Raw genomic sequence first — 23,887 nt, forward strand, 5'->3', positions numbered from 1 at the left:
TATTTAAATGCAGCTGCTCTCAAACTCCTCCTTTCAGCCCTCTTCCTCTTTAGGTTCCTGTGGCACTTTGAGCCAGCTTATCTGCTCCCTGTTCTTTCCACCCTTCCTCCGGTGAAGTTTTAATTTGAAGAGAATGAAGAGTTTTTCTAAAATACATTCCAAAAGCATCTTAAAACATTTTTTTTAAGAACTCACAGCAATCATATGCAGTGGTGCTATCTGGTATCTAATGTATGACTGCCAAGAAACGCAGCGCTCAGCTGTGATGGATAATGCCAGCGTGGTGCTGGGTGTGCAGGGAGCTGCAGGACCCAGCAGGCACGAGGGCAAAGCCTGAGGTGGCTCTGCTGGAGTGCACTGCCAGGGGGATCCAAACAGCCCTCGCCTCCATGGGCTGCCTGCGCTCTCTTCTGACTGCATCTCCTGGTAGGCTGGGAACTGCAGTGCCTGCCTTTCCTGCTCCCCTGAGCCTGGAGAGCACACTGCACGTTTGCTTTTTGTTACTGCAGTCAGTGCTGCCCTGATTCCTGTCTGTATCCACCTTGTCATCTCGTGTTTGTTTCCTCTTCTTTTTAGACTGCTGTGGGACAAGCACTGTTGTGATTTTCCTCTCTTGCTCATTAAGCAGGTTGCTTCTCTGAGCCACCCTCGCCGTGACCTTCTATGGCTGCCTCTTCCCTTTGGTGTCAAGCAACAGCTGCCTGCCTCAGGGCTGATCTCTGCATTAGCTCCCCTTTCAGAATCAGAAGGCTTGTGTCCATTTTGGTTTATGTTGCAGCCACCATTTGTCAATGAAATATTTCCTGTGAGTCCTTTCCCCTGTGTAGCTGTTTCTTTAAAGGAGTGTCCTGTACGTAAGTGTGGGATTAGCCCCTCATTCTCCTCCGTTCTTCCTCCTGCTGTCTGGAGGGCTCCATCACAGCTGAGCTGTGGGCAGGAAGCTGTGCAGTCCTGGGGGGGCACAGCGGTGCTGGCCGTTGTGGTGTCCCTTGCAGCTTTGTTGTTACTGTCTTCTTAAGCCTATATTGAGTCCTTGTGGATGACATAGCACCACAAAAGTGGTTTTTAGAATCTTAAAGCTAAAACATTTTGGGCAGAGTGGCATTTTTTTCACATAGCATGATGACATTGGTCTCCACATTTGCATCTCTTTTTGGAAGCTTGAACATTGGTTAATCTTGAGCCGTTTTGCTTCTGCAGCTGATTTACATGTGCTTTTTGGTATGTGCAAACGCATGTTTGCCACAACAGCAGTCACAAAACACAGCTTACGTTTCTGGAATGTGAGGTTAGCAGTTCCTGCATTGTCCTCGCTGGAAATTTACAGTTGCTCTATTAACAGGAAGCATTGTAATCTCTTGGATATCTTCATAGGTATTTCCTGTGTCAGCATATTTTTAGAAAAGCCCTCATGACATCCAAAAAACGGTCACTTCATTTCCTAGTGAGCACTTCCAAGCTTTCCGGTTGTTGATGGAGAGGTACTTCAGTAGGAAGGGAGCTAGCTGGTTCTTACGTGGTGCTTGAAGTCTATGCTTATGGTGAGGTATTCAGAAGAGCAGTTACTCACATACACAAATGGAGAATTTCTGTTTTCTTTGTCAATGTGAAATGCCAAGCAGTCTGCTGCAAATGAAGTACCGTTACCGTGCTGCCATCCTTGCTGGTGAGCCTGCTGCCCGGCTTTGTGGGGGTGCTGTGCAGGAGAGCAAGAGAGACTAATGCAGCCTTTAAAATTCCAAGGAGCAGGTGGAGAAGAACAAGCTGCTGCTGCTGGTCTGTTAGGAGCTATTGGAGAAACCTGGTGGAAAGTGGGAGGATGGAGGTGCACCCGTTGAGTGTCTCAGGAGCAGCTGAGGTCCTGTCCAGACAAAGCTCTGCAGAGCATAGTGCCTGTTGCCCTGCTGCTGGGGTCACCTAGGAAGTGCACACAGCCAGCCCCTCCTGGGTTGGTCAGTGCTGTACTGGCACGTGGTTCACACTGGGAAACAATCAACTTGAGAAGTGTGGTGTGGGTTTGGTAGTGGAGTGTGTGGCCCCAGCTGTGTGATGAGCCGGCTCTGCATGGCTGGTCTGGCTGCAGGACATGGAGACAGGAGAAATACTTCTCACTAAGGAAGTTAGGCATCATAGGGCTGGGGATGGCAGCATCATGAGGCACTTACTCAGGACTTCGCAGGTCTTTTGAAGGAAAAGATTCCTCCAGAAGAATTTTTGACCAACTGGCACCTGTCTGAAAAGACCTTAAGGTGTGTTTCACAAATTAAGATACTAATGTGTATCAGGCCAGTGCAGAAAATGCACCTGGTGATGTTTGGTGTCCCGACTGACACACGTACTTGAGAGGAGAAAAGAGTTCTTGTGCCTCAGTGTGTGTGTGTGTGTGTGTGTGTGTGAGAGAGAGAGAGTTGTGCTTGAGTCCTACCATGGAAGTGCTGTGCTGGTTTTTAATTACTTCTTTTTATTGTTTGGAGATATCAAATATTGTACATTGTTTTTATACATTTGTTTGTGATGGTTCATTGTTGTCTATCTCAAGTAGAATGAAATATGTATGAATTTTTAGTGCTGTACTTAAATTGCTTCTTAGCACAGTGTTCAAATAATTCTGCATATTTGATGTTTGTTGTCTCCAAACCACGTTTTTCTACAAGATACGTTAATGAATTAATTGTTTTGGTGGGTTTTTTTTAGGTGAAAAAGAATGGATTATCAGAAGCGATCAGCCAGGAAGAAAGAAAGAGACAAGAGGTATCTTTTAAAGAAAAATGTTCTTTTATGTTGATAACTCAGGGCTGCACTGCATGTCTGGTTCAATGCTCTGTGTCGGTTCCGAAGGAGAGGAGCCCAGCACGCTGCTCCCTGCCCTGGGGGAGGCCTGCCCCCTGCCCTGCTCAGAGCTGTGATGCACACAGTGTGCTCCTGCAGCAGGGCGCCTGCTTGGTGCTGCTCACTGGGAGCAGCGGCTGTGTAACACCAACCTCGTGTTCACAGAGGTGGGAGGCAGCACAAACAGGGCAACTTCTTGCGTTGCCCTTCAGCTGTAACTCACCTCGTGAGCCGTTCTGAATGGGGTCTCTGTGCCCCAGCATTCCTGATGCGTTTCCTTTTGCACTGAAATAAACTGGGAGCATCCATGCTGTCAGCAGTCAGCGCAGGAAGCAGCAGCAGTCACTGATGCAATTCTCTTTTCTCTCTGTCCCTTTCTATGTCTGTCCCTCTGTCTCTCTCCTTTTTTGCTCTTTTTGTTCTCTTTATCTGCTTTCCCCTCTCTCCTTACTTACAGGGGCTATGTCAAAAAGAATGAGAGGTGTTGAAAAGAATAGCCTGACCTAGCCAGCTATTATATCCCTGCAGCTCTTGAGGTATGTCCTTCAACAGAAAACAAAAAAAGAAAACAAGTGATGTTCTGTCTTTTGGTTTGTTTTGGGGTGGATTTTTGTTGTTGTTTTGGTTTTGGAATAGCAGCACTGCAGAATTACTTGCTGTGGTGTTTTGCTCCAAAATCTCCATTTCACTTCAGGACGTGCCTTGGTGAGCACAGTGGGGTGAGAGCTGAGTGGGGCTTCCCATGGTGCTCACAGGTGTGTGCAGCAAGCCTCACACCTGGTACAGCAGTGACCTGCAGCTGTGGTGTCCATAAACAGATACTAAAACGTCTCCTGTGGCATGTGCATGATGAAGACCATAGGGATTTTATTTGTTTTTAATAATCCTGCATTTCCTTGGCTATCTTCTTTTGCTTTTTTGGGCTGTGAGCAGTTGAGGCTGTGTGTTCTGGTCTTCTGTCCCCTCCTGCTCAGAAGCTCTGAGTCACAGGGCCTTTATTTTGGTCCTCATGTCCTCAGGAGCCTGTGGTCTGTATGTCCCGAAGCCATGTTTGCATCCCCTCAAAGACAACCAGTTCTTCAGCTGTCTTTTAAATACAAAGTCTTTAAATGTCACCAAAATAGTTTCAGCTTGAGGGTTTTTGAATATCAGAGGCCTATCTTTTCAGAGTGAAACTAAGGAGTATTTTCACGATGTAGTTGTACTGTCAAGTTATGTATTTCTTTAAAATTATCTTTTATCAATTATTTTATTATTTCTTCAATTTGCTTTTTAGAGTCTGGTTATTTTTGCCATCATTATACGTTGTCACTGCAGAAAACCATATTTTTTTGTTTGAGAGAGTGAAGATTGGAAATGTGATGATGGGCAAAGGCCGCAGTGCCCTTCTCAGGCTCCTTTCTGCCTGTGGTCAGCCCTGCTAGCTGGTACATCTGCTGCTGGGGTGGGAGTACACCTCTGTTCTCCTGGGTGCTGAGGCGAGTGTGCTTGGTGAGCAGTTTCACATTAAGCGTCACCTTTGCATATACTCCTGCACAGTAGTGTTTGCTCTCATGAAGAACGTGGGGTGCTGTAGCTGCTGCCTTGCTGCTGCTGCATCTCTGCCTGCATTCCAGCAGCCGTTGAGGTAGGCAGGAGGATGGAGTGATGCTGCTGAGCCACGTGTTGGCTGGGCTTCCTTCCTTGTGTGGGCATTGTCCCTGTAGGTTGTCTGTGAAGCTGATGATTCTTAATGGCTTGAGCCCAACCTGATCAGCCTTAAGGGCTTGAGCTAAAACAGCTGCTTCTTTGGAAGAAGGCTTTTTAGCAGGGTGGGAAGCATTTTGAAGGCACAGTGTGGGAACACTGCATCTCACGTTATCTGGGAGAAACTGCACGTGATCAGAAGCTTACCTCAGCAACCAGCAGAATTCTCTAGACTTAAACTCTTCAGAGAGAATGTCCCCACCAGAATTTTTTAGTTTTCTTCTTTCCCAGCGTTGTTTGAATAATTCCCAGCTGCAGGCTGGGATTATTCAGCATGCCTGCAGTCTCTCTTGGTTTTATATCCTATGGACAGAGCCTCTCTAGAGCATCAGACCACCTACGTGAGCACCCTCTGTAGTCTGTCACTCATAGACCCTTTCTCTTTCTCTCTTTCTCTCTCTCTTTCTGTTTATGGAGCCATGGTCATCATCCTCTCTAAATACTCAGGTTTGTGGTATTGCATTTAAAGCTGGGCTCTCTGCTGTCATTTAAGGATGCTTGGAAAAGTTAATTGCAAATAACTAATGAAGTGATACATGCAAGTGTGAACACCAGTTATAACACAGAACTGTGTTAGCTCTGCTGATAGTATTATCCCTTGTTAGCTTTGTAGGGGGTCACACTGCTGACAAATGCCATTTGGTGAAGCTTGTGAAAGAAGTGTTCTTGAAAATTTGTTCATGATTTTTCCCCAGTGCATATGTGTATGAAAATGGTAGTGGACTAACAGCCATAAAGCCTGGAGGGGTGAAAGATGTCCAAAGGCTGGATAGGTTTCCCTGTCAGAGGTGGACATGGAATGAGGATTTCAAAGTCCAAGAGTCCACTGGGAGGTTTGCCATGAGTGCAGCCAGCGGGGGAAGGGTGCGAGGCTGTGTGCTGTGAGCAGTGGGATGGCGGCGGGCACGGGAGGCTGCTGTGTGATCCAGTGCCTGGGCTCTGGTAACTGATGGCACAGGGGACAGGCTGCCACATTCCTGCCTGCCCAGCCCTGGGCTTGGCCCTGCTGCAGGCGTCCCAGCTCCTAAGTAGGGGCATTGAAAGTGGCCGAGGTATCAGTGTTGATCAGTGTTGGTACACGTCTAAACCCTGCATTTTGCAAATGGTTTTGCTTTCTGCAGATTCTTGGGTAAGCAGAATTGTTAGCTAAGAATGCTTCTAGGCAAGTAACTTACTAGTTTCTCTTTAAAGAAGGCAGCAGCCGAGTCTGGCTGGCGAACATTTGTGTTACTCATGTTAAGTTTCCAGTCAGATCACAGAGACAGGCATGTGTTTTTAAATTACAAACAAGCAGAAAAGCCTCTTCTAAGTACGAACGGGCAGTGATCACCGTTGGTGTTACATTTTTGTCTTCAAACACCATTTGCAGTTGTTTTTAAATGTCTTAATATGGCTTTTGGTCCCGGTGTGAAATCACTCATTTCCAAGGGTAAACACACAGCTCTCATGGAAATGAAAACCCTTGTTACCGTTTTTAGCTTGCAGCCAATGCCTTCTCTTTGCTTCTCTCCACAAACAGAAGGGACCCAGCCTCATCAGAAGTAACCCTTCTCTTTCACCCCTCTGCTTCGCAGGCCATATTTGAAGTGATATCTTCTGAGCATTCTTACTTGCTGAGCTTGGAGATTCTGATCCGCATGTTTAAAAATTCCCGGGAGCTGAGCCTCACAATGACCAAAACGGAGAGCCACCACCTTTTCTCCAATATTACAGATGTTTATGAAGCAAGTAAAAAGTAAGTGTACAAATGCAAAAGCTCTTTTTTGATTGTACCTGCCTATAATCAAAATGTCTTTCAAGCAAGAAGTGAAACGTAGCGTACGAAATAGTGTTTTCACTGCTACCACAGAATGGAGCAACAGCCACAATGTAAAGGTTTTGTGGAAAGTTTGGGCCTGGAGTGTAGGAATGTGCAGTCAAATGTTGCACCTGTTGTAAAAAAGTAATTGAATTGGAATGGACTTTGGTTCTCTGCACCAGGTCTACAGTGCTAAGGATTTGCGTTAGCATAAGGCAAAAGTTACAGTTTTGATTTTACCAAGCACAGATTTCTGCCTTTGTGATACAACCAAGGCTCTGTTGGTTTGGATTGTATTTTCCTGCTGTATCTGCAGGCAGCCCCATGGGTAGGAGAGCTTTGATCAGTACTGCTCGTGATACGTGGTGGTATTTGCAGGCTGTGCCTTACCTACCCCTCTCCTGAGAGGCAGGCTGCTCTTGTTTGGAAGAATCAAATCTTTTTGTGCTGGAATTCTCTGTTCTTAAAATGTAACACCTGCTTTCTTTTCTGACTGTACCGGTTTAGCAAGGAGCGCTTGCAGGTAGATGATGTTCAGTTATATTTTAATGACATAAAACTGAGTTTCCTACTTGAATCTCAGGTGATTTTAAAGTGCTAAACATCTCTTCCTGAACCTTCATGCAAATGTGAAGATAGAAAAAACAGTGGTGAATGTGCACAGCAATTTGTCAGTCTCACTTTGTCCCTGTGTTTGAGCTCATGATTTGTGGAATAGACTTTGGTATTAATGCATCTAAAAAATGGTGGAGGCAGGAAGAATGTTGTGTGTTTCAATAGGAATAGTATTGTTGGCTTCTGGATGGTTCTTAAGCTGGCTCTTGATACACTGAACAGTCATATTTAGTTGTGCAGTCTATCAAATTAAACTTACCTTGCCCCTGTTAAACTGTTCAGAGTTAAGCAGGAGTTTAATACTTACCCTTAGGAGCTGACTCTTGCCAGTGTTGTCCTAAGTGAGTCAAATCTGTTTACTTTCTGCTTGGTACTCAATGTGCAGCACGCTGCGCAGCTCTGCTATCTCCTATGTAAATAGCACGGGCACTGGGAGCAGCACTGTGCATCCGCAGCACATGGCAGCAGGGGCTGCTCAGATCTGCTCTGCTTTCTTCTTCTCTTTTTCAAGTTTATTTTTAAAATTCTTCCCTACAAAGTCAGCAATGGAGAGGACAGATACAGTATGCATGGAGCCTGACGGGGGGGGAGTGCTGGCAGGACTTCCGTGGTGGAAATGGTGTGAAGCCTGTTTTATTATTGCTGATAATTACTGTCAGAATCATTTAATGTTGCCTGTGTGCGTCCATGTGCACTCAGAGTGTATTTCACAGTTACAGATACTGCAAATTCTTCAGAAATTTATTTCATGAGGTTTTGCTTAATGGTAACTTGTTGTTGCTTTAGTGTGACCAATAGCAGCACCAGAAGTTGAATTACTTTCACTTATGTAACTAAAGAATAGAAATGTGTCTGCTTCTTTTCTGGCACCTTATTTCCGGCTTGAAATGAAGCTGAAGGATAAAATGTTGTTTGATCTCCTACACTGTAAGTGCCCCTTGCCTTCCTTGTGGAGTACAGAATATTTGCCTCATTTCTGACGTGGGCAGTGGCTGGGGGAGCTCTGCCAGGCAGGAGTGTTTCTGGAATCAGCCTTTTGCACAATTCATCTTTCTTTTAGTCCCTTTTCTTTTGTTCCCTTTGCTTCCTTCTTGCAAAAATCATGTTTTTCTGAATTATTTTTCACCAAGCCTTCATTCCCTTTGTAGAACTTCTCAGGTTCCATATTCTAAGCCCTGGTGACATCCTTTCTTGGCTCCCATTTCTCCAAAGCCACACGTGCTGTGGAATTTTAAATCGGTTTTGCAGAATTTGAGTGCTTGTCTTCTGTATTTATGCAGAAGTAGGGTTTTATCCCATGGAGCATGTATGTTAGAGAGTCTCATGTGCTGTGTCAAGTACAAACCTGTGGTAGGAGCCATGTGATAGGCATTTGTTTGAGCTTACCTCAGTCGTGGTCCAGCATCTCCCCGTTGCTCTTTGCTCATCTCCTTTTCCTACAGTCGAGATCTGTTGGTGGAAGCTGGCTGTTACTGGGTCCCACAGCCACTGCAGGGAGGAGAGCTGTTGGGCAGCACTGCTGTCAGAGGTGCACGTTGTCCAAGCCCTTATTTTCTAGTAGTACTTTTAAAGGCTTCTGCCTGTCTGCAATGTGACTTGTAAAAGTAGAGTATCATGTGCTGATTTTTTGCTAGGGTTTACAGAAGCATCTGTTAGGGGGTAACTGCTGTCTTTTTTAGGTAGCTTAATAGAAATGAAAGGCTAACGAGCCTGGAGAATTTGCTGCTGCTTTGAATTGGTTCTGTAAGCAGCAGTGGAACATAGCAGTACAGCTAAGCTGTGATTGTTTTTCCTGCTCTCGGTGACTGAGTCTTCAAAACCATGAAACCAATCCGCTTCTGAATTTCTCAGTTAAAATATTTAAAGCAGAAGTGGGGATAGCAGTGTATGTATAGGAATTCTGTAAAGTCCTTTTGGTTTGTATTCCTCAGAGGAAGTGGGTGGGGGAAAAAAAGAATGGAAAACCCCACGCTGCCCAAAAGTTATATTCTTATTCTTTTTGGTCTGGAAAGTGTAATGGCTTAAGAGCTTGATTGAGTACTACTTGGAGTGAAATCAGAATTCATAACCCTTCTTAAACTTAAATGAAAGCATATTCTGTTTCCTGAATTATGCAATACTGTTAAACTATAACAAAATGTGCTCGCTTTCTGCAACCTCACTGGTGTAAATAATGCAAAGGGCTTTAAGAAACCTCTTTCTCAGTACCTCCACTCTGTTTCCAGGGTCTTGCACAGGAGCAAAACCCATCCTTCTGTTGGAAAAATGTAACAAAATCAGGCATCTGTGCCACTAGATGTGCTCTGTTTTAAGCTGCCTTTAGTTTTCTAAAAAAGACAAAAGAAATGCGAGTGCGCGGGTGCAGCTTTGGCTTGCTCAGACAAAAGTTTAGCAAAGCTGAAGAGTATGATGGATAGAGGTGGAATCCTCAGAACTGCTCAGCAGTTATATGTAGAAACTTTGGCTTGGAACAGACTGAGCGGAGCTCTCCAGAATGCCAGGAGAGGCCCCTGCGCACACGAGGCTGTTGTAACTGAACAACACTGCCTTTGTTGGAAGATGAATGCAGACAGTAAAGATGGTCTCTGCTTTTGGGAGGTCACTGGGGTGCTCCTAACAGAGAAGAGTTGGTCTGAACTGTGCATGCAGCATACGTGGTGTGTGTTTGTTAAAACATCCTAACTCCTTAATGGTGCATTTGCTGTGTATGCAGTGTGATTGCTCCGAGCTGGTAGGGCACAAAATCACACGAGTTGCATCCAGGCTCAGAGAGGGCTGTTATGCTGAGATGTAACCTGCTGGGCGTGCCGTGGCTCAGCTTATTTGGAACTAAAAGCTTGTGTAGTGTGAGAATGCTGTGCAGTCCGTGTTAGCAGTCAGAACCTCAATGCAGGGTGCAGGGAGGTCAGGTTCCCAGGGGGCTCCTGGGAAGGAGGAGCTCAGGGAGCAGTGAGGGAAACATTGAGCAACAGTTGCTCTGAAGGTCAAACCCACGGCTTTACAGCAGGTGGAGAGTTTTGGTGTGTTTCTTGCTCTGCCACTGGGGCAGCAAAGGGCTTATGGGTATGCAGAGCATTAGCAGAGGAAGGCACAGACAGAACTTAGCAGGACAAATTCAGACTGTTGACTCTGCATGTTGACTTCAGTAGAGAAAACTGTGTGGGTTGTGAGGTAGCTCAGCATCTTATCTGAGTACCTAAATTAAATTCTAATGTGTGAATATATCCTCAGATCCAGATAAGCTTTTTATAATTCCTTCTTCTGTAAGTTAAGATTGATGCTTCATCTTTTTCCAATATCCTTACGTATGGCAAACCTTAATCTTTCTACTTGGGATAATGTGGTGTCAGTGTTCATTGAGGACATGCCTGCATTGGGTCAGTTGACAGTCATTAGAAGCACTACTGTTAGAGAAGGCAGAGTTTTGTTACTTAATTTATTTGAGAGGTCAAACACGAAAAAAAAAATAGCCAAGTACAACAATAATGGTAATAATAATAACAAGAGCAATTGAAGGACTGTGAGAAGACCCCAGGTGATTGAGGTGAGCTGTATGAAAGCGATCTGTTCACGGGCTGCAGCTGACTGGTTGGATTTCCCAGTACCAGTGTGTAACAGTCAGTAGCATCCTCTGCTCCCACGTGGCCTGACAGTCTCAGTGCTGGATTTATCACAGTTGTTGCTGTAGCCAGCTGTGAAGGAAGCTGGTACCACTGAGCATGGTTCCCAGGTGGCTCAGTGACACTGCAGGGTGTTTGGGGAGCATTTTTCTGTTCCTGTAAGGAAGGCTGCTTGTGCTGGAGGCTTTGAGGTGGATAAATGTCTCCCTTTTCAGTAAGCCTGAGTGGCAGCGCTGTGTACAGCGGACAGAGAAAGGTAAACGAGGAATTAAAACCCTCCTGCAGGATCTGAGTGCTGTGAGATACCTGTGTGCAGGTGGGTGCAGGCACCACTGACCCACAGCTGGTGCTGCTGATCCCTGGGCTCAGTGTGAGGCTCTGGTCCTCAATGTGTGGAGCACTGCTGAGTTTACTCTGTGATTTCTGCCTTTTTTTCTTTTTTTTAATGTTTTATTGCTGATGGGGCCAATTTTGATTGTCAGGAGGCTCCAGGGAGCCCAGGGAGTGCACTGAAGAGCTGTGAGTCCAAATACCACTTTTTCTCTAAATTTTAGGTGCTGACAGAACACGTTCAGGCATTTGTATCACACTCATGACTTGGGGCAGTGAGTTTATTTTGGTGTTCCATCAGCTTTCCTCCTTTGGTTTGTTTGGACATCAGCACTAGTTGCTGAGCTCTTCAGCTCTGCTGTTAAGGGATTATTTGTTTGGAGAGTTCTTTCAGCAGCTGAGAAAACTCCCTGGGCCGACCTGACCTTGTTTGTCTGCAGTTGATGTGCAGCACTGGCATAAATTGAAGAATAATACCCAACTGGAACTCGGATTCCTGAGCTGATGATTCTTCTTTGAGAAGTCAGCTTCCTTGTTTGAGGTGGGACTAGAGGTTCACTGTTGAGGGAGTCATATTCCTGAGTTACGATTCTGAATGGAATCACAGTTTCCTTAGGTTGGTTGGTGAACAGAATTTGAAAGAGAATGCTTTTTTAGGTGGTTAGAAATGTTTGCACACGCATGTATACCTACATACATGTATATATATAAAATTACAACAAATCATTCTTTTCCCAGCTGTGCCTCTCAGCATAGGAATCTTTCTTTCTTTACCTGAGTCTCTGTTAATGATTGTTTTTAACATAAACCCCAGCTGCTTTTCATTGAAAGAAAAAAAGAAACATCCAAACCCCAAATCTTCCCTATGCCAGTGAGTTAGGATAGTTTGGGCTTCAGATAGAAATACCTTGTTCTGAGCTGAAATACTGATGGGAGCTGGGATGTAAAGCATGCTGCAGGTGACGGCCCTGTGAGGAGCACAGCCAGGAGTCCTGCAGCCATGGTTGTGCTTTGGGACCGGCGCTGTCGGTGCTGGGGTTTCCACTTGGTGGTGGTTTGCATTTGCTGCAGCTGCTGGTATCGCCAGAGCTGTGCCATAAAGCTCCCATCTGCTGTAACACTTATTTGTGCTGAAACCCGTTGCTACGTTGTATGAATGTGTTCTCAGTTTAACAAAGCGCTGCCAGCAGCAGCGTTCCGAGCTGAATTCCTGCAACCTCTGGCTCTTCTTCTGCGGCCTGAGCTGTGCAGGGAGTTATGTGTGTGTTTGTGTTTGAGGACAGTTGCTGTGCAGAGCAGTGGCACTTGCAGTTTAACGCTGTGCAGCTGGAGCCAGCAGCTGCATAGCAGAGGGGCTGTGCAGCCACTCCTATGGTGCCGTTCAGCTGAAGCTCTGACCTGCATGGAGCCTCTGCTTTGGTGCTGGTTTGTTCTGGTTACAGCCCTTGCACCGCTTTTCAGCTTTATTGTTGCTGCAGGAAGTGTAAAAGAGGAAAACCAGATTCATCTGCGTATTTTTGATAGTACAGCTCATGGATGTTCAGCAGCAATTAGATCAGTACAGTGGGAAAGGCATTACAACAAAGGTGTGATGATGGAAGGACCAGCATGATAGAAAAGCGCTGTAAGGGAAGGGAGGAAGATTGCTCACCCATATTAAAAGATTCTAAGATCAGAGGGGTGGATCTCCAGAAAGAGCTCCTTCCCCAGAGGCAGTCAGCCCTTCGAAGGGGTCCAAGAGCTGTGCAGCCAGGCTCCACCCCTTCTGGTCCCACAGCTGAATTGCCTTCACCTGAGCTCCCAGGGCTGACCTGGTCCATTCCCCAGGTGCTCCATCAGTGGTTCGGGCCAGGACTCAGCAGTTCCCATACAAGCGGTTATTCGGACTTTTTAATCTGTGCTTTCCTTGTGGCAAGGCTGCAAGGAGAGCAGCAGCAGGCAGTCCTGGTGGGACTGAGCAGAGGCTGCTGGTGAGGGCAGTGAGCGCTGCCAGCCCCTCTGTGTGCAGGGGCAGCACACAGCTTTGGGAAGGCTCCACATTGTACGTTGCCTGGAAATGGTTGTGTTTAGCAGGAGGAGGTATGTGTGTTCCTTTGGCTCCTCTCCTGTATCATTGGGTCAGTGTGCTATTTTAAGATGAGATTTTAAAGCTATACAGTCTTCACAGGTCTGTGAATCCCTGAGATGGAAGCTTTCCTAGCAGGTGTGTAACATCACCAACACGGGGCTGTGGCAGCACAGCAGGCTTTCTCCCATCACACTGCTTGCTGCAGGGCAGCCTGGTTCCTGGTCCCTCTCCTCTGTGCTCCCAGGCCTTAGCTTGATGCGCTCACTCATTTGGGTGTGTAGCAAATCAAGGGTGTTAGATGGGAACAGCTTCGCTGCTGTGGGCAGTAGGCTTCACAAAAAGATCACAGAACCACAGAGTTGTAGGGGTTGGACAGCACCAAAAGCACTGTGAAGCTAAATGTGCATTTTAATCCCTGTGCCAGAAATACAGGTTGTTATAACTTCATAACATTTATAATAGTAACTTGAATAATCGGCAGGGCAGATCACAGTTCATTTCCATGTGCAGAGTGGGCTTGATGGTGGGGGATGCTTTGGCTCCTGGATAGTAGTTTTGATATAATCAGTTTTCTAACTCCTCTATAGCCTGCCTGGTTAGAAGCTCATGGCCAATGACAATTTTAATCCAGCGCAGCCTAATTTTGACATAACCGGCAATAAGGCAGCGCTGGTAAAAATGTAAATCCATCTTGCTTATTATCTTTGCTTAGGGGTGAAGAGAGAGCAAACATTGAAAAGGAAGACTGAGCAAAATAATTGATGTCACCACCTTTTACTTGGTTGATTTGTTCATTGCATCCCTTTAAGTAGCACTTGTGCTGGGATCGATGGGAACTTGGTGCTGGTAAGGGAGCCATTGCTGAGTCCTGCAGCATAACATTGTGCTGACACTGCTGTGCTCAGCTGGCTTAGCCCAGGCTTGGCAGGAAGCTGTGTGTGTCAGGTAGAGATCAAAGCAGTGCCAGTTAAGAGGCAGAATTAGCTTAAGAAAACTGCCTGAGCAAATCCTGGCATGTTGTTCCACTTGATGATGGACAGGTTACTAATGATGTGCTTAGAGGGAGAACCTTCACACAAGGCTCCACAACTGCAAAGGGAAACTTGCAATAGGGCTGGGACAGCCCTGGTGCTGCTGTGTACTGCAGTGTTTCTCCTTCCCGAGATGGAAGAGGGAACAAACAGGAAATTAATGACATCTGTATTGCTGGGTCTGGCACACAGCCTTTAGGAGAGGAAGAGTTTCAGGGTATTTTGGATGGGACATTTCTCTGAAACAGCACGGGGCAGGGCAGAGGAAATCAGTTTCTCTGTCAGGGTGCTGTTTGACTTTCACTTTGGTGGAACTAGCTTTAAGCTCTGGAAATAAATGCTTTATTAGGTCCTCCTGCTGCTAAGAGAAAACAGTCACAGGGCAGAGTGCAGCTAATTTGTAGCTGGTTAAGTTGGCACTGAGTGAGTCAGTTGTGATCCTCACAACAGAGTCTGTCTGAGAATTTTAAGTAGAAGTGAGTTGGGACGTGCCTGTTTGTTGGTTGCACTGTGGCTGCTGGGCAGGTGACTTTGAGTCCAACTGCAGCGTGTGATTTCCAGCAGTCATGTTTCTTTCCGTGCGTTCTGAGGGTGATGAGATGTGGGAGTGCTTTTTCTGTCCCTTTTTTCCTTTTTTTCTTTTTTTTTAAGGTATCTCCTACTAAGCAGGATTTGTACTGGTTCCTAGAATGGCTGTGTCTGTTGGTGTCATTGGTGAAGCACGAGAGCAGCTTTACGAGCGTCAGTTCCAGCGCAGCACGATCAAACGCTGGCTCGGCGTGCCGTAACGTGGAGCAGGGAGAAGGGCTCTTAGCTGGCAGGGCACTGAGCTTCTCCCAGCCATCAGTGGGTCTGAGAGGAGTGGAAATGAATTCCGGTCCTCTGCAGTTGTGGTCAGCAGCTCGGAGCTGCCTGCTGTGGTTCTGCTGGCTGGCAGAGTTTGCTGCAGCTGGGCGTGCTGTGCCAGCACTGCTGTCTGTGCAAGAGCTCGTAGGTGACCCAGTGGCAGTGTGAAATAGCTCATGGTTTGAAATGAGGTGGTTGGAGAATAGAAGTCTGGAGGACTGCGCCTTCCAAAATTGGCAACGCTATGAATGATACTGCTGCAGCACTCTGGGGGAAAGGGAGGAGAAAGCGGTAAGCAGTGGTGGATGTACTACATCTGTTTGTGAGCAGTGTCCTGGTATTCATTAAATGCCAGCAGCTGGTTGAAGCTGCAGGTAGTGTGCAGTCAGAGCTGTCAAACTAAGCAGCCAACCCAAGGCGCTCCGTCTGGCTGTGTGGCTGCAGTCTGAGCGTGGCCATCATCAGTCAGACAGCAAAGTGTGTTCATTTCTGTGAGCCTCTGTTAACACACCTGCATAATGAGCTTCTCTTTGTCCTCCTCTCTAGTCCTTACATCTGTAAAACAAGCAGTGCAGAGCGCTGGGGCACCGAAATGAGATGCCTCAGGGTGACAGGCTTTGAAAAGCCAGTGGTTAGTAATGAGAAAATAGGATAATGGGCCAAAACAAAACAAAACTAGACTTCCCAGTGCTTTAGCTTGATACGGGCCATGTGTTTCAAGTATTTGTGCTACTTTGCTGTGCTCCAAGTCAGTTTTTTAGTTAACTGGTTTATCCTGGCAGATTACCTGGTTGTAACACTTGCAGGCAGAAAAAATACCAGAGGGATTTTCAGTAACTTCTAGATGTTTTTTTTTTTGCATTGCACTGATGTCAGATGGCTCTAATGACCTGCAATAGCTCTAATACCAATTCATTTGAGCCCTTATACCCCAAAAGGTCAAAATATTTCTAATGAGCATTGTTGAAATGAAGGCATTTGGTTTTTTATAAAATTACAAGGGCAAGAAGGAGTGAAAAGCTCTTAGAGGTCAAAGCGGCTCTGACTTGGAATAGAGGATGAGCAGCAGGGAAGAAGAGTTTGCTTTGTTTCCTCTTTGTTTCCATCCTGTGTTTGGGGTTAATGGTAGACTGAAGCAGATAAGACAGTCAGGTACAGTGAGCTGTCTTTGTGATTCGTTTAGCAGTTCACACTCTATTTACTTGGACTTATTCTGGTATTGTACTTCCCTTATTACAGGAGGAAATGGTGATTTAATGCTGTGCTTGAAGTTGTTCCATCTCTTTTTCAACCCCCTTTCTGGAAATTCCCGTCCAACCACACTGTGTGGGCCTGGCTGGTTTTGGCAGCAGCTGGGGGGTGGTGCTGGGGGAGCTGTGCCAGCTGACACCCACCGCCCCGACATCCGCGAAAGGCTTCCCACGCTGCTCTGCCAGAAGGAGGGATGACCTCACCCTTGCACAAACTATTCAAATTGTCATTAGGTTATAAAAGCCACGGGTTGTGTCAGTTGAAGTGTAAAATGCTGCAAGGAAGTTGCTGTTGCTTTTGTAAAATGAGTGGTTTCTTTCCTTTTTTCACAGGTTCTTCAAAGAGCTTGAAGCAAGGCATCAGAACAACATCTTCATTGACGATATTAGTGATATTGTGGAAAAGCATTCTTCCTCCACGTTTGATCCTTATGTAAAATACTGCACTAATGAAGTCTATCAGCAGCGAACGCTTCAGAAATTGCTGTAAGAGCTAATTTTAAAATATGATTGCAAAATCACTCCCTTCATAGTAGGAGGCAAAGGCTGTGGTGCTTGGTGCGAGGCCTGGGGCTCACAGCATGTCCTCACATGCTTGGTGTTCCTTCCTGCTGAAGGGCCTTTGAAGTCCCTGGGGGTGGAAACGCGCCGGGCTGCATGGTGCAGTCCTGGTTGTGGCTGTGTGTCACATTGCCTGTTTGCTGGTAAGTGCAGGTTTGTGAATTTACCAAAGCTGTGCTTTGCTTCTGTTACCTGTGAGTCTGTTTGCACTCATGTTCTCCTGTGGGAGAAAATGAGCTCTCTGAATGTCAGTACTGGTCATGCATATCTAAGCAAATAACACTGAAGGCTGTGATACAAATCTTTCAAACTGCATCTCCCCTATTTCTGAAATCTGCCAACTTTCACAATTCCTGGGTAAAACACTGTTAAGTTCCCCTCCCTTTTCCTCACCAGAGCTACAAATCCAGCATTTAAAGAGGTGTTGTCACGCATTGAGTCCCATGAAGACTGCAGGAATTTACCGATGATCTCCTTCCTCATTCTCCCTATGCAGAGAGTTACTCGTCTTCCATTGCTGATGGATGTGAGAATGTTGCTTTTCTTTTTTTCCTTTATGTGTTCTCTTAATGTTAGCTCTCCTTTATGTTCGATTCCTGGCTGATCCCATTGCTTGTACGAGGCACAGGGCTCTAAGTACCAACAAGGCTGCTTAGCATGACGTGCAGTAGCATTTATTTGGTTATGCAGTCAAACAAATATTTAGAAGTCCAATCAGAAAGGTTCTATAGTAGAATTGATTCTGAAACCGAGGAGGAATAACTTGGCACAGAAGCTACACAAACTGTTAGGATTAAAATCAATCACTTAGCGTCATTTCATTTATCTGTAAGTCCATAGTGTTCTCTCATTTATCTGTAAGTTCACAGCTGGTTCTTCAGCTCTCTGATTACCATTAATGTGTATGTAAATTTCTGTATTTGTTACAGTCTGTGCTTTTTAGTTCTGTGCAGTAATGGATGTTTTTTTTCAGACTATTTGTCAGAAAACTCCTAAAGATTCACCGAAATATGAGAACTGCAAGCAGGCTCTGAAGGAAGTGAGCAAGGTATGTCCTGTAGTGCAGAAAAAGTCTGTGCTTAAGCCTGTCTGCTTTTACTGCACGCTGAGGGTGTCTGCTGCTGTCAGTTGTTTGCCAAGAATCAAAGGTAGAAGAGTGCAAGTCCATTTCCATGCATATTGGTTGGAGATTTTGACAGCACTTACAACAAATTACAGTTTGTTTTATGTGAAACTAAGCAAGCTGATTATTATTATTTTTAATTAGTGAGAAATTCCAATTCATCTGTTTAAAATATGTGTATACATGTTCTAGATAGCTGCAGATAGGCATATTCTGGAAATAGAAGACTGTCAAGCAGGGCATTGTGGTATGAAAAGAAAATTAAGAATTTCAGAGCTATTTTTTGCCTGCAAGATCTGTTTCAGAAGCCATAGCGCATCACAGACTGTCATTAAATGTGATTATTGACATTGCTTAAAAATAACCTTTCAGGCCTACGTATTGCTTTGGGCCTTGAGTATTCCTGTGTAAGGGAGAGCAGCGAAGGACATAAAAGCTCTAAATTGTCTTCATTAAAATCAGGCCATAGTGGCCTTTCTCTTGGCTAAATTATTGTCTTTCTCTTACTTAGGAAAATATCCTAAACTCAGGAACACTGTACTGTTGCCAACACAATTACTTTTTCCATAGGAGCAGTAAATGATTTGTAAAGTGATTTCTAAAAGAAGAAAAGGCTCATTAACTGAAGGAAATCCTGCATGGTATTTGTGGAGTTAAAGGGAACGTGATTGGATGCCCTTCTGACTGCACCTGTGGGTGCATGCCTCTTCCCTGGTGTGCAGGCTTCAGCAGGGCTGTGGTGTGTGCTTTGAGATTGTCCTGAATGTCAGCTGCAGTGAAGCCGTCCCTGGGGAAGTTTCATAGAATCATAGAAAGGCCAAGGTTGAAAAGGACCTTAAAGACCATCTAGTTTCAGTGCCCCTACTGTGGGCAGGGCTGCCAGCCCCTAGAACAGTTTGCCTGAGTTCAACAAGGTGGCACTGCAGTATTTGTATTGGGACTTCCTTCTATGAAGGAGCTGCATGCGTGTGATAGCCGTCAGTGTGCAGCACGGATTGTCAGGCTGGAAGGATGGGTTCTGTGGGGCTGGGTGCTCATGTAGATCAGTGAGTGTAACCCTTCTCAGTCAGGTCTTCTGGCTGTAGCTTTGTACCATGAGGGCTGTGCTGAAGAAGAAATAGTAATCATAGCATCGTGGAGTGGTGTGGGTTGAGAGGGGCCTCAGGAGGTCGTCCAGTCTGCTCCCAGAGCAGAACCAGCTCTCAGCTCTGACCAGGTCACTCTGGTGCATTCGTTCGGATCTTGAAAGCATCGTGAAAATGTCAGATCCTTTGTAAATGCTTCCACAGAAGTGTGTTGGATCAAGGAACAAGAGTTACTGGTATTACAGATTGTGAGGACGTGAAACGCGCTCAGCAGATGTCTTGTTTTTCAGTTGGTGCGTTTGTGCAATGAAGGTGCTCGGAAAATGGAAAGGACAGAAATGATGTACACGATTAACTCCCAGCTGGAATTTAAAATCAAGGTATGATTAAATCAAGGAACCAGAATCATTTAGCACAGGAGGAGCTTTGACTGCCTGTTACGTTTTGGTAGCTTCATTACCAAATGCACAAAGTAAATTAGGGCAGGCTGTAGTTCTGACGTGACTTCTCAGTTAATGGGAAGACAAATTCATATTCTGAGGTAGCTGAAGCTCTGGAAACTTGAGTAACTGAGGACTGCTGCACCTTTAGCAAGGTCTGTTAAGCTTTGAGGTGAGACTTTTTAGGGAAATAGAGTAGAAGAACTTCTTTTTTTAAGAATAAAGTAGCATTAATTACCGAAGAATGTATGCCCAGGCTTTGGTCATCCCTGTGTGGATGAAAGCCTGTCCCTGGTGGAGTGCCTAATATGACATTACACTGTTTCATGTCTTTTACAAAGATGTGCAAGACGGTTTTGTCACAAGTACTGCATGGTGCCATGCTTTGCTCTGCCTGTGTCCTTCTCATCACTGGTTTTCTTGAGGACTGTCAGGTTTTGAGTTAACTTTCTCTGTCTTTTCTCTCACATAAAGAAAATCAGAGAAATGCTCAGCATCATTTCTGAGAAGCATCACAGTTCTCTGCTGCAGTGGCAGCCGTGTCATGGAACCTGTATAGCTATATAACATGAATTGACTGATCTGAGAAAAGGAAACATTTCTGGGGGGAAGCATTGCATGGCAAAGCAATTGCATTTCTCTCTTGAGCACATTGTGAGGCAGTGTGTGAATGACTTCTGATGCCTTTCCTTACACATGGGTGGGCACTGCCGTGAACTGTGGGCAGCTCTGAAATTTTGCATAGGTTTCAGACTTCAGCTGAGGAAAAAAACATCTCTCTAATAAGAGTGAGTCAGCATATGTTACAGCAAAAAGGGTTTTTTAATACCTGTTTGATGAAGTGTTACTTGCTCTCCACATCAGTTCAGCAGCAGAAAGGGACACCTGTTTATCTACTGCAGCTGAAATAAAACAATTCCTTGGTTGAGTTTTAGCACCCCAGCTCTGAGAATGAGGGGTAAAGTTCAGCACCCCGTTTCTGTCGAGGTGGGAGTTAATGCTGCAGAGCAGGTGTGTGAGCTGCCCTTGTGCCTGCCCTGCTGCTCACTGATGCGCCACGCAGGCGGCTGCTGCGTCTGTACTGACAGCACTGCTGTACTGACACCAGGAGATTTCACCCAGGAGCTGCACCAACCAGCGGCTGTTAGCCCAAGAAAGGGTCCTAACACTATTGGAACATCCAGATTGCAGTAGGGTGAAATCTGTACCAGAAATAACAACAGTTGGTGGGGTTTTGTTCTACGTACAAAAAACCTCTTGAAGTACATTGAGCCTACTTTGTTAAATTCGTTGTTCATTCACTGTTAAAGTACCATTTCTGTGATTTGTGTCTCACTACATAACCAGTATAGTTTTGAGAGAAGGTTTTGGTTGGTATTTGTCATCAGATGTGAAGTATGGATTTATGTCTTCAGGTGGTCAGTCTTGTTCTGAGTAAATCCTATCTCCAAAAAGGTATTTCTCACATTGTCTGCAGTATTTCTATTTACATACTAATAACATTTATGTAACAAGAAAAAGGGAAACGTCTCCTGAGTGACATCACAGCATCTGCTAACACTGGTGATAACAGCCTCAGGTATTTGGATAATCTAAAATAGAGTTTTAAATAGTTTGACAACTTTGGGTGATTGGCTTCCCACGTTCCTTCCCAGTTTTCTGACCCACAGAAGCACCCAGCAGATCTTCAGTGCCCGTTATTTTTCTGTTGGCAGGGGATCAGGACATGGATCTGACCTTGCAGCAGGAACAGGCCCCGTGTGATCCTTGCAGTGGGCATGCTGGGACTGGCAGCTCTCAGTGATTTCATGACAATAATAGAACTTTATTTTCTTTTTCTGTATTCTTTATGCAATACTTTTTCCCTCCACGCCTGTTAATACGACCACTTAGTGGTTTACACTCCTTCTGTTTGAGCAGTGCCAGCTGGAATGCTTGCTGGATTGTTTTGGCCAAGTTTCAATACATGTTAAGTTCTGATGGCTTACTTTACACAGAGAGCAGATGATGTACACATCTTTTGTCAATTAAGGGAAAATTAATATTAAAGTAAGCACAAGATGCCTCTGGAATACAGTTGACTAGGAAGATCTGATGAACTCATTTGAAATAGAGATTAGAGAGCTTTTTAGTTCATGCTCTAGAAATCTTTAAAATAGCTTTATCTGAAGAACAGTCGTGATGGTTCTATTCCATAACCATCATAGATCAGGTAAACTATTTGTTCTTTTCTCATACATTTTGTATGCATTTTGTAATTCTTATTTTCTTTGCTGTGATTGTAGAGCATTACATGGGAGTACAAGAGAAGCTGTTAAAATCTACATCACTTCTGTACGTGGCTCATCTGTAGGCTCTGTATTTTTAATGAAGATTCAGATGTGGGGTTTTTGGGGGGTTTTAGTGCCAGGAAAGGAATTTTCTGCAAAAGCTTGAGTCCAAGAACCAAACTGCTCTGTCATTTCTGGACCCACAGCCCAGCCTTTTGATTTTGTGAAGTCCCCTAGGAGGTGGTGTAACCTCTGGTCTGATGTTTCACATTTATTATCATCACAACTTAGAAATTACTTAGATTACAGAGATGAAATTTGGCAGCTCTTTGCATTGCCATATCAGAGTAGTGAGCTAAATTGAGCCCTTGTAAGCTGTGTGGTTAACTGAGGTGTTTCTGTCGCTTTCTCCAAGGACTGTCACTTTATAAGTTGGATTGATGTTAGCCACAGATGTGAGATGAGCAGCAGTGTCAGTGAATGAACTCAAAATGACAGAGATTTCTAATAAGGTTGTCTGACTCACTAACAGAGATGGAGACTGGGGTAAAAATCTACTTAGGAAGAATGGGTTCAAATCAAATCCTGCATTTTCAAATTGGAGAATATGGAATCACAGAATCACCAGGCTTGGAGAAGATTTCTTACGATCATCCAGTCCAGCCACCCATGTATCCCAGTACTGCCCCAGCCGTGTCCCCAAGAACCACATCTGCCCTTCCTTAAACACCATCAGGATGGTCACTGCACCACTGCCCAGGGCAGCCTGTGCCAGTGCCTGTCTGCCCTTTCTAAGAAAGTACTCACTGAAATAATGGCAGGTTATACATATATTTATCATATATCACTGCTGTACATCTGCAGTATAGCACAAGTGGTGCTCCAGTGGATGGCTGCATGGAGGACCAAATCCAGGTGAGCAATTACTGTGGTCTCTTCTGGATGTGTGAAGATACAAATCAGTCTGAGGCAAAACTAAAAAAGTTGGAGGTTTCCTTAATCTGTAATGATGTGTAATGGTTTCAAGGGAACCAGCTACACTGCTGGGCTCGTCAAGGGGCAGAAGCAGCACCCTGCTGGAGCAGCCCTCAGCACCGTGAGGAGCTGAGCGCCATGGGCAGCCCAGCTCCTGCCAGCAGTCGGGGACAGCCAGCCCTGATTGTGTCCCATCCATCTCCATGTGCTCCTGAGGGAATGGGCTGCTGCCAGCACCAGACAAGCAGTTTTCCTCTCCTTAGGGCATCATTTCCACCCCGAAGTGTGAGTGGTCGGGAGCTCATTTTGATCATGGGTGAGCAATTAGGTTAGGAATATGAGAATTTTCAAGCATTTGCAGGCTCTTACTTGTGGATACTTTAAAACTTGTACTCCTCATCTCTGCACTTTGAGTTTATTCAAGTGGGTTTTTTTCTGAATATTTGTTTCCTGATCTTAAAAAAAGGAGGGGGAAAAAAACCTATTTTTAGAATATTAAAATGTTATTTTCTTGATTTTTAGCCATTTCCATTGGTTTCTTCTTCACGATGGTTAGTGAAAAGGGGAGAGTTAACAGCCTATGTAGAAGACACGGGACTTTTCTCTAAAAGGACTTCTAAACAGCAGGTGTACTTCTTCCTCTTCAATGATGTCCTCATCATCACCAAGAAGAAGAGGTAAGAGCTTCACCAATACAAAATCCGTGTTCGGCTCTTGTGGCACAGAGAGGCCATCCAGCATGAAGCTGTGTTGTGAGTTGTTGTGACTGCTGTGTGCCTCATCCCAAGGGAAATGAAACCAGCATTTCCTGCCGTGGGAAGGGCAAACGTGATTGCATGCACAGAATTGCTCTGTGTTTTCTAGCCATTTGCTAATTGGAAAACTGAATGAGGTTTGAAGGGGCCTGGTACAAAATGTGGATTAAACGTGTTAATTAGTCAAAATTTGTGAAGCTGTTTATACAGTTACAGGAATTACTTTGAGACAGGTTTACGGGAAGATGCTTCCAGTGGTCCCCAGTTAAACTTTTATCACTGGATTTGAGGGGAGACTTGGAATAATCTAATGGAATTTGCATCCCCTGATGTTGCTGTTAAATAATACTTGATAGACAAACCTTCCTGAGGCTGAAAACTTTTTGGAAGGATGATTTTGGATTTGCATTGATCAGTTGAGCCAAATTCCAGCTGTTTGTAAGAGATGCTGTTCTGTGAAACTTCAAATCATAATTTTAATCAGAACTTAGGAGGAGTGAGTTAGAATATAAAATTTGCGAAGAAAATGTGAATATTCCAAAATG

The 23,887-nt window shown here is 45.0% G+C and overlaps 1 protein-coding gene across 1 annotated transcript in view; it reads left to right on the forward strand.

The window, feature by feature from the left end:
* The window catches only part of ARHGEF26 (Rho guanine nucleotide exchange factor 26), a 38,428-nt gene that overhangs the window by 5,877 nt on the left and 8,664 nt on the right, over positions 1-23,887 (forward strand). Inside the window, exons 4-10 of the mRNA XM_048954286.1 lie at positions 2,695-2,751; positions 6,150-6,310; positions 16,467-16,619; positions 17,091-17,220; positions 17,668-17,742; positions 19,193-19,282; positions 23,110-23,264. Of these exons, the coding sequence (XP_048810243.1) occupies positions 2,695-2,751; positions 6,150-6,310; positions 16,467-16,619; positions 17,091-17,220; positions 17,668-17,742; positions 19,193-19,282; positions 23,110-23,264 (821 nt within the window). The remainder of the gene's footprint in view (positions 1-2,694; positions 2,752-6,149; positions 6,311-16,466; positions 16,620-17,090; positions 17,221-17,667; positions 17,743-19,192; positions 19,283-23,109; positions 23,265-23,887) is intronic.

Source organism: Lagopus muta, chromosome 9 (genome assembly GCF_023343835.1).
Source record: "Lagopus muta isolate bLagMut1 chromosome 9, bLagMut1 primary, whole genome shotgun sequence".
Lineage (NCBI taxonomy): Eukaryota > Metazoa > Chordata > Aves > Galliformes > Phasianidae > Lagopus > Lagopus muta.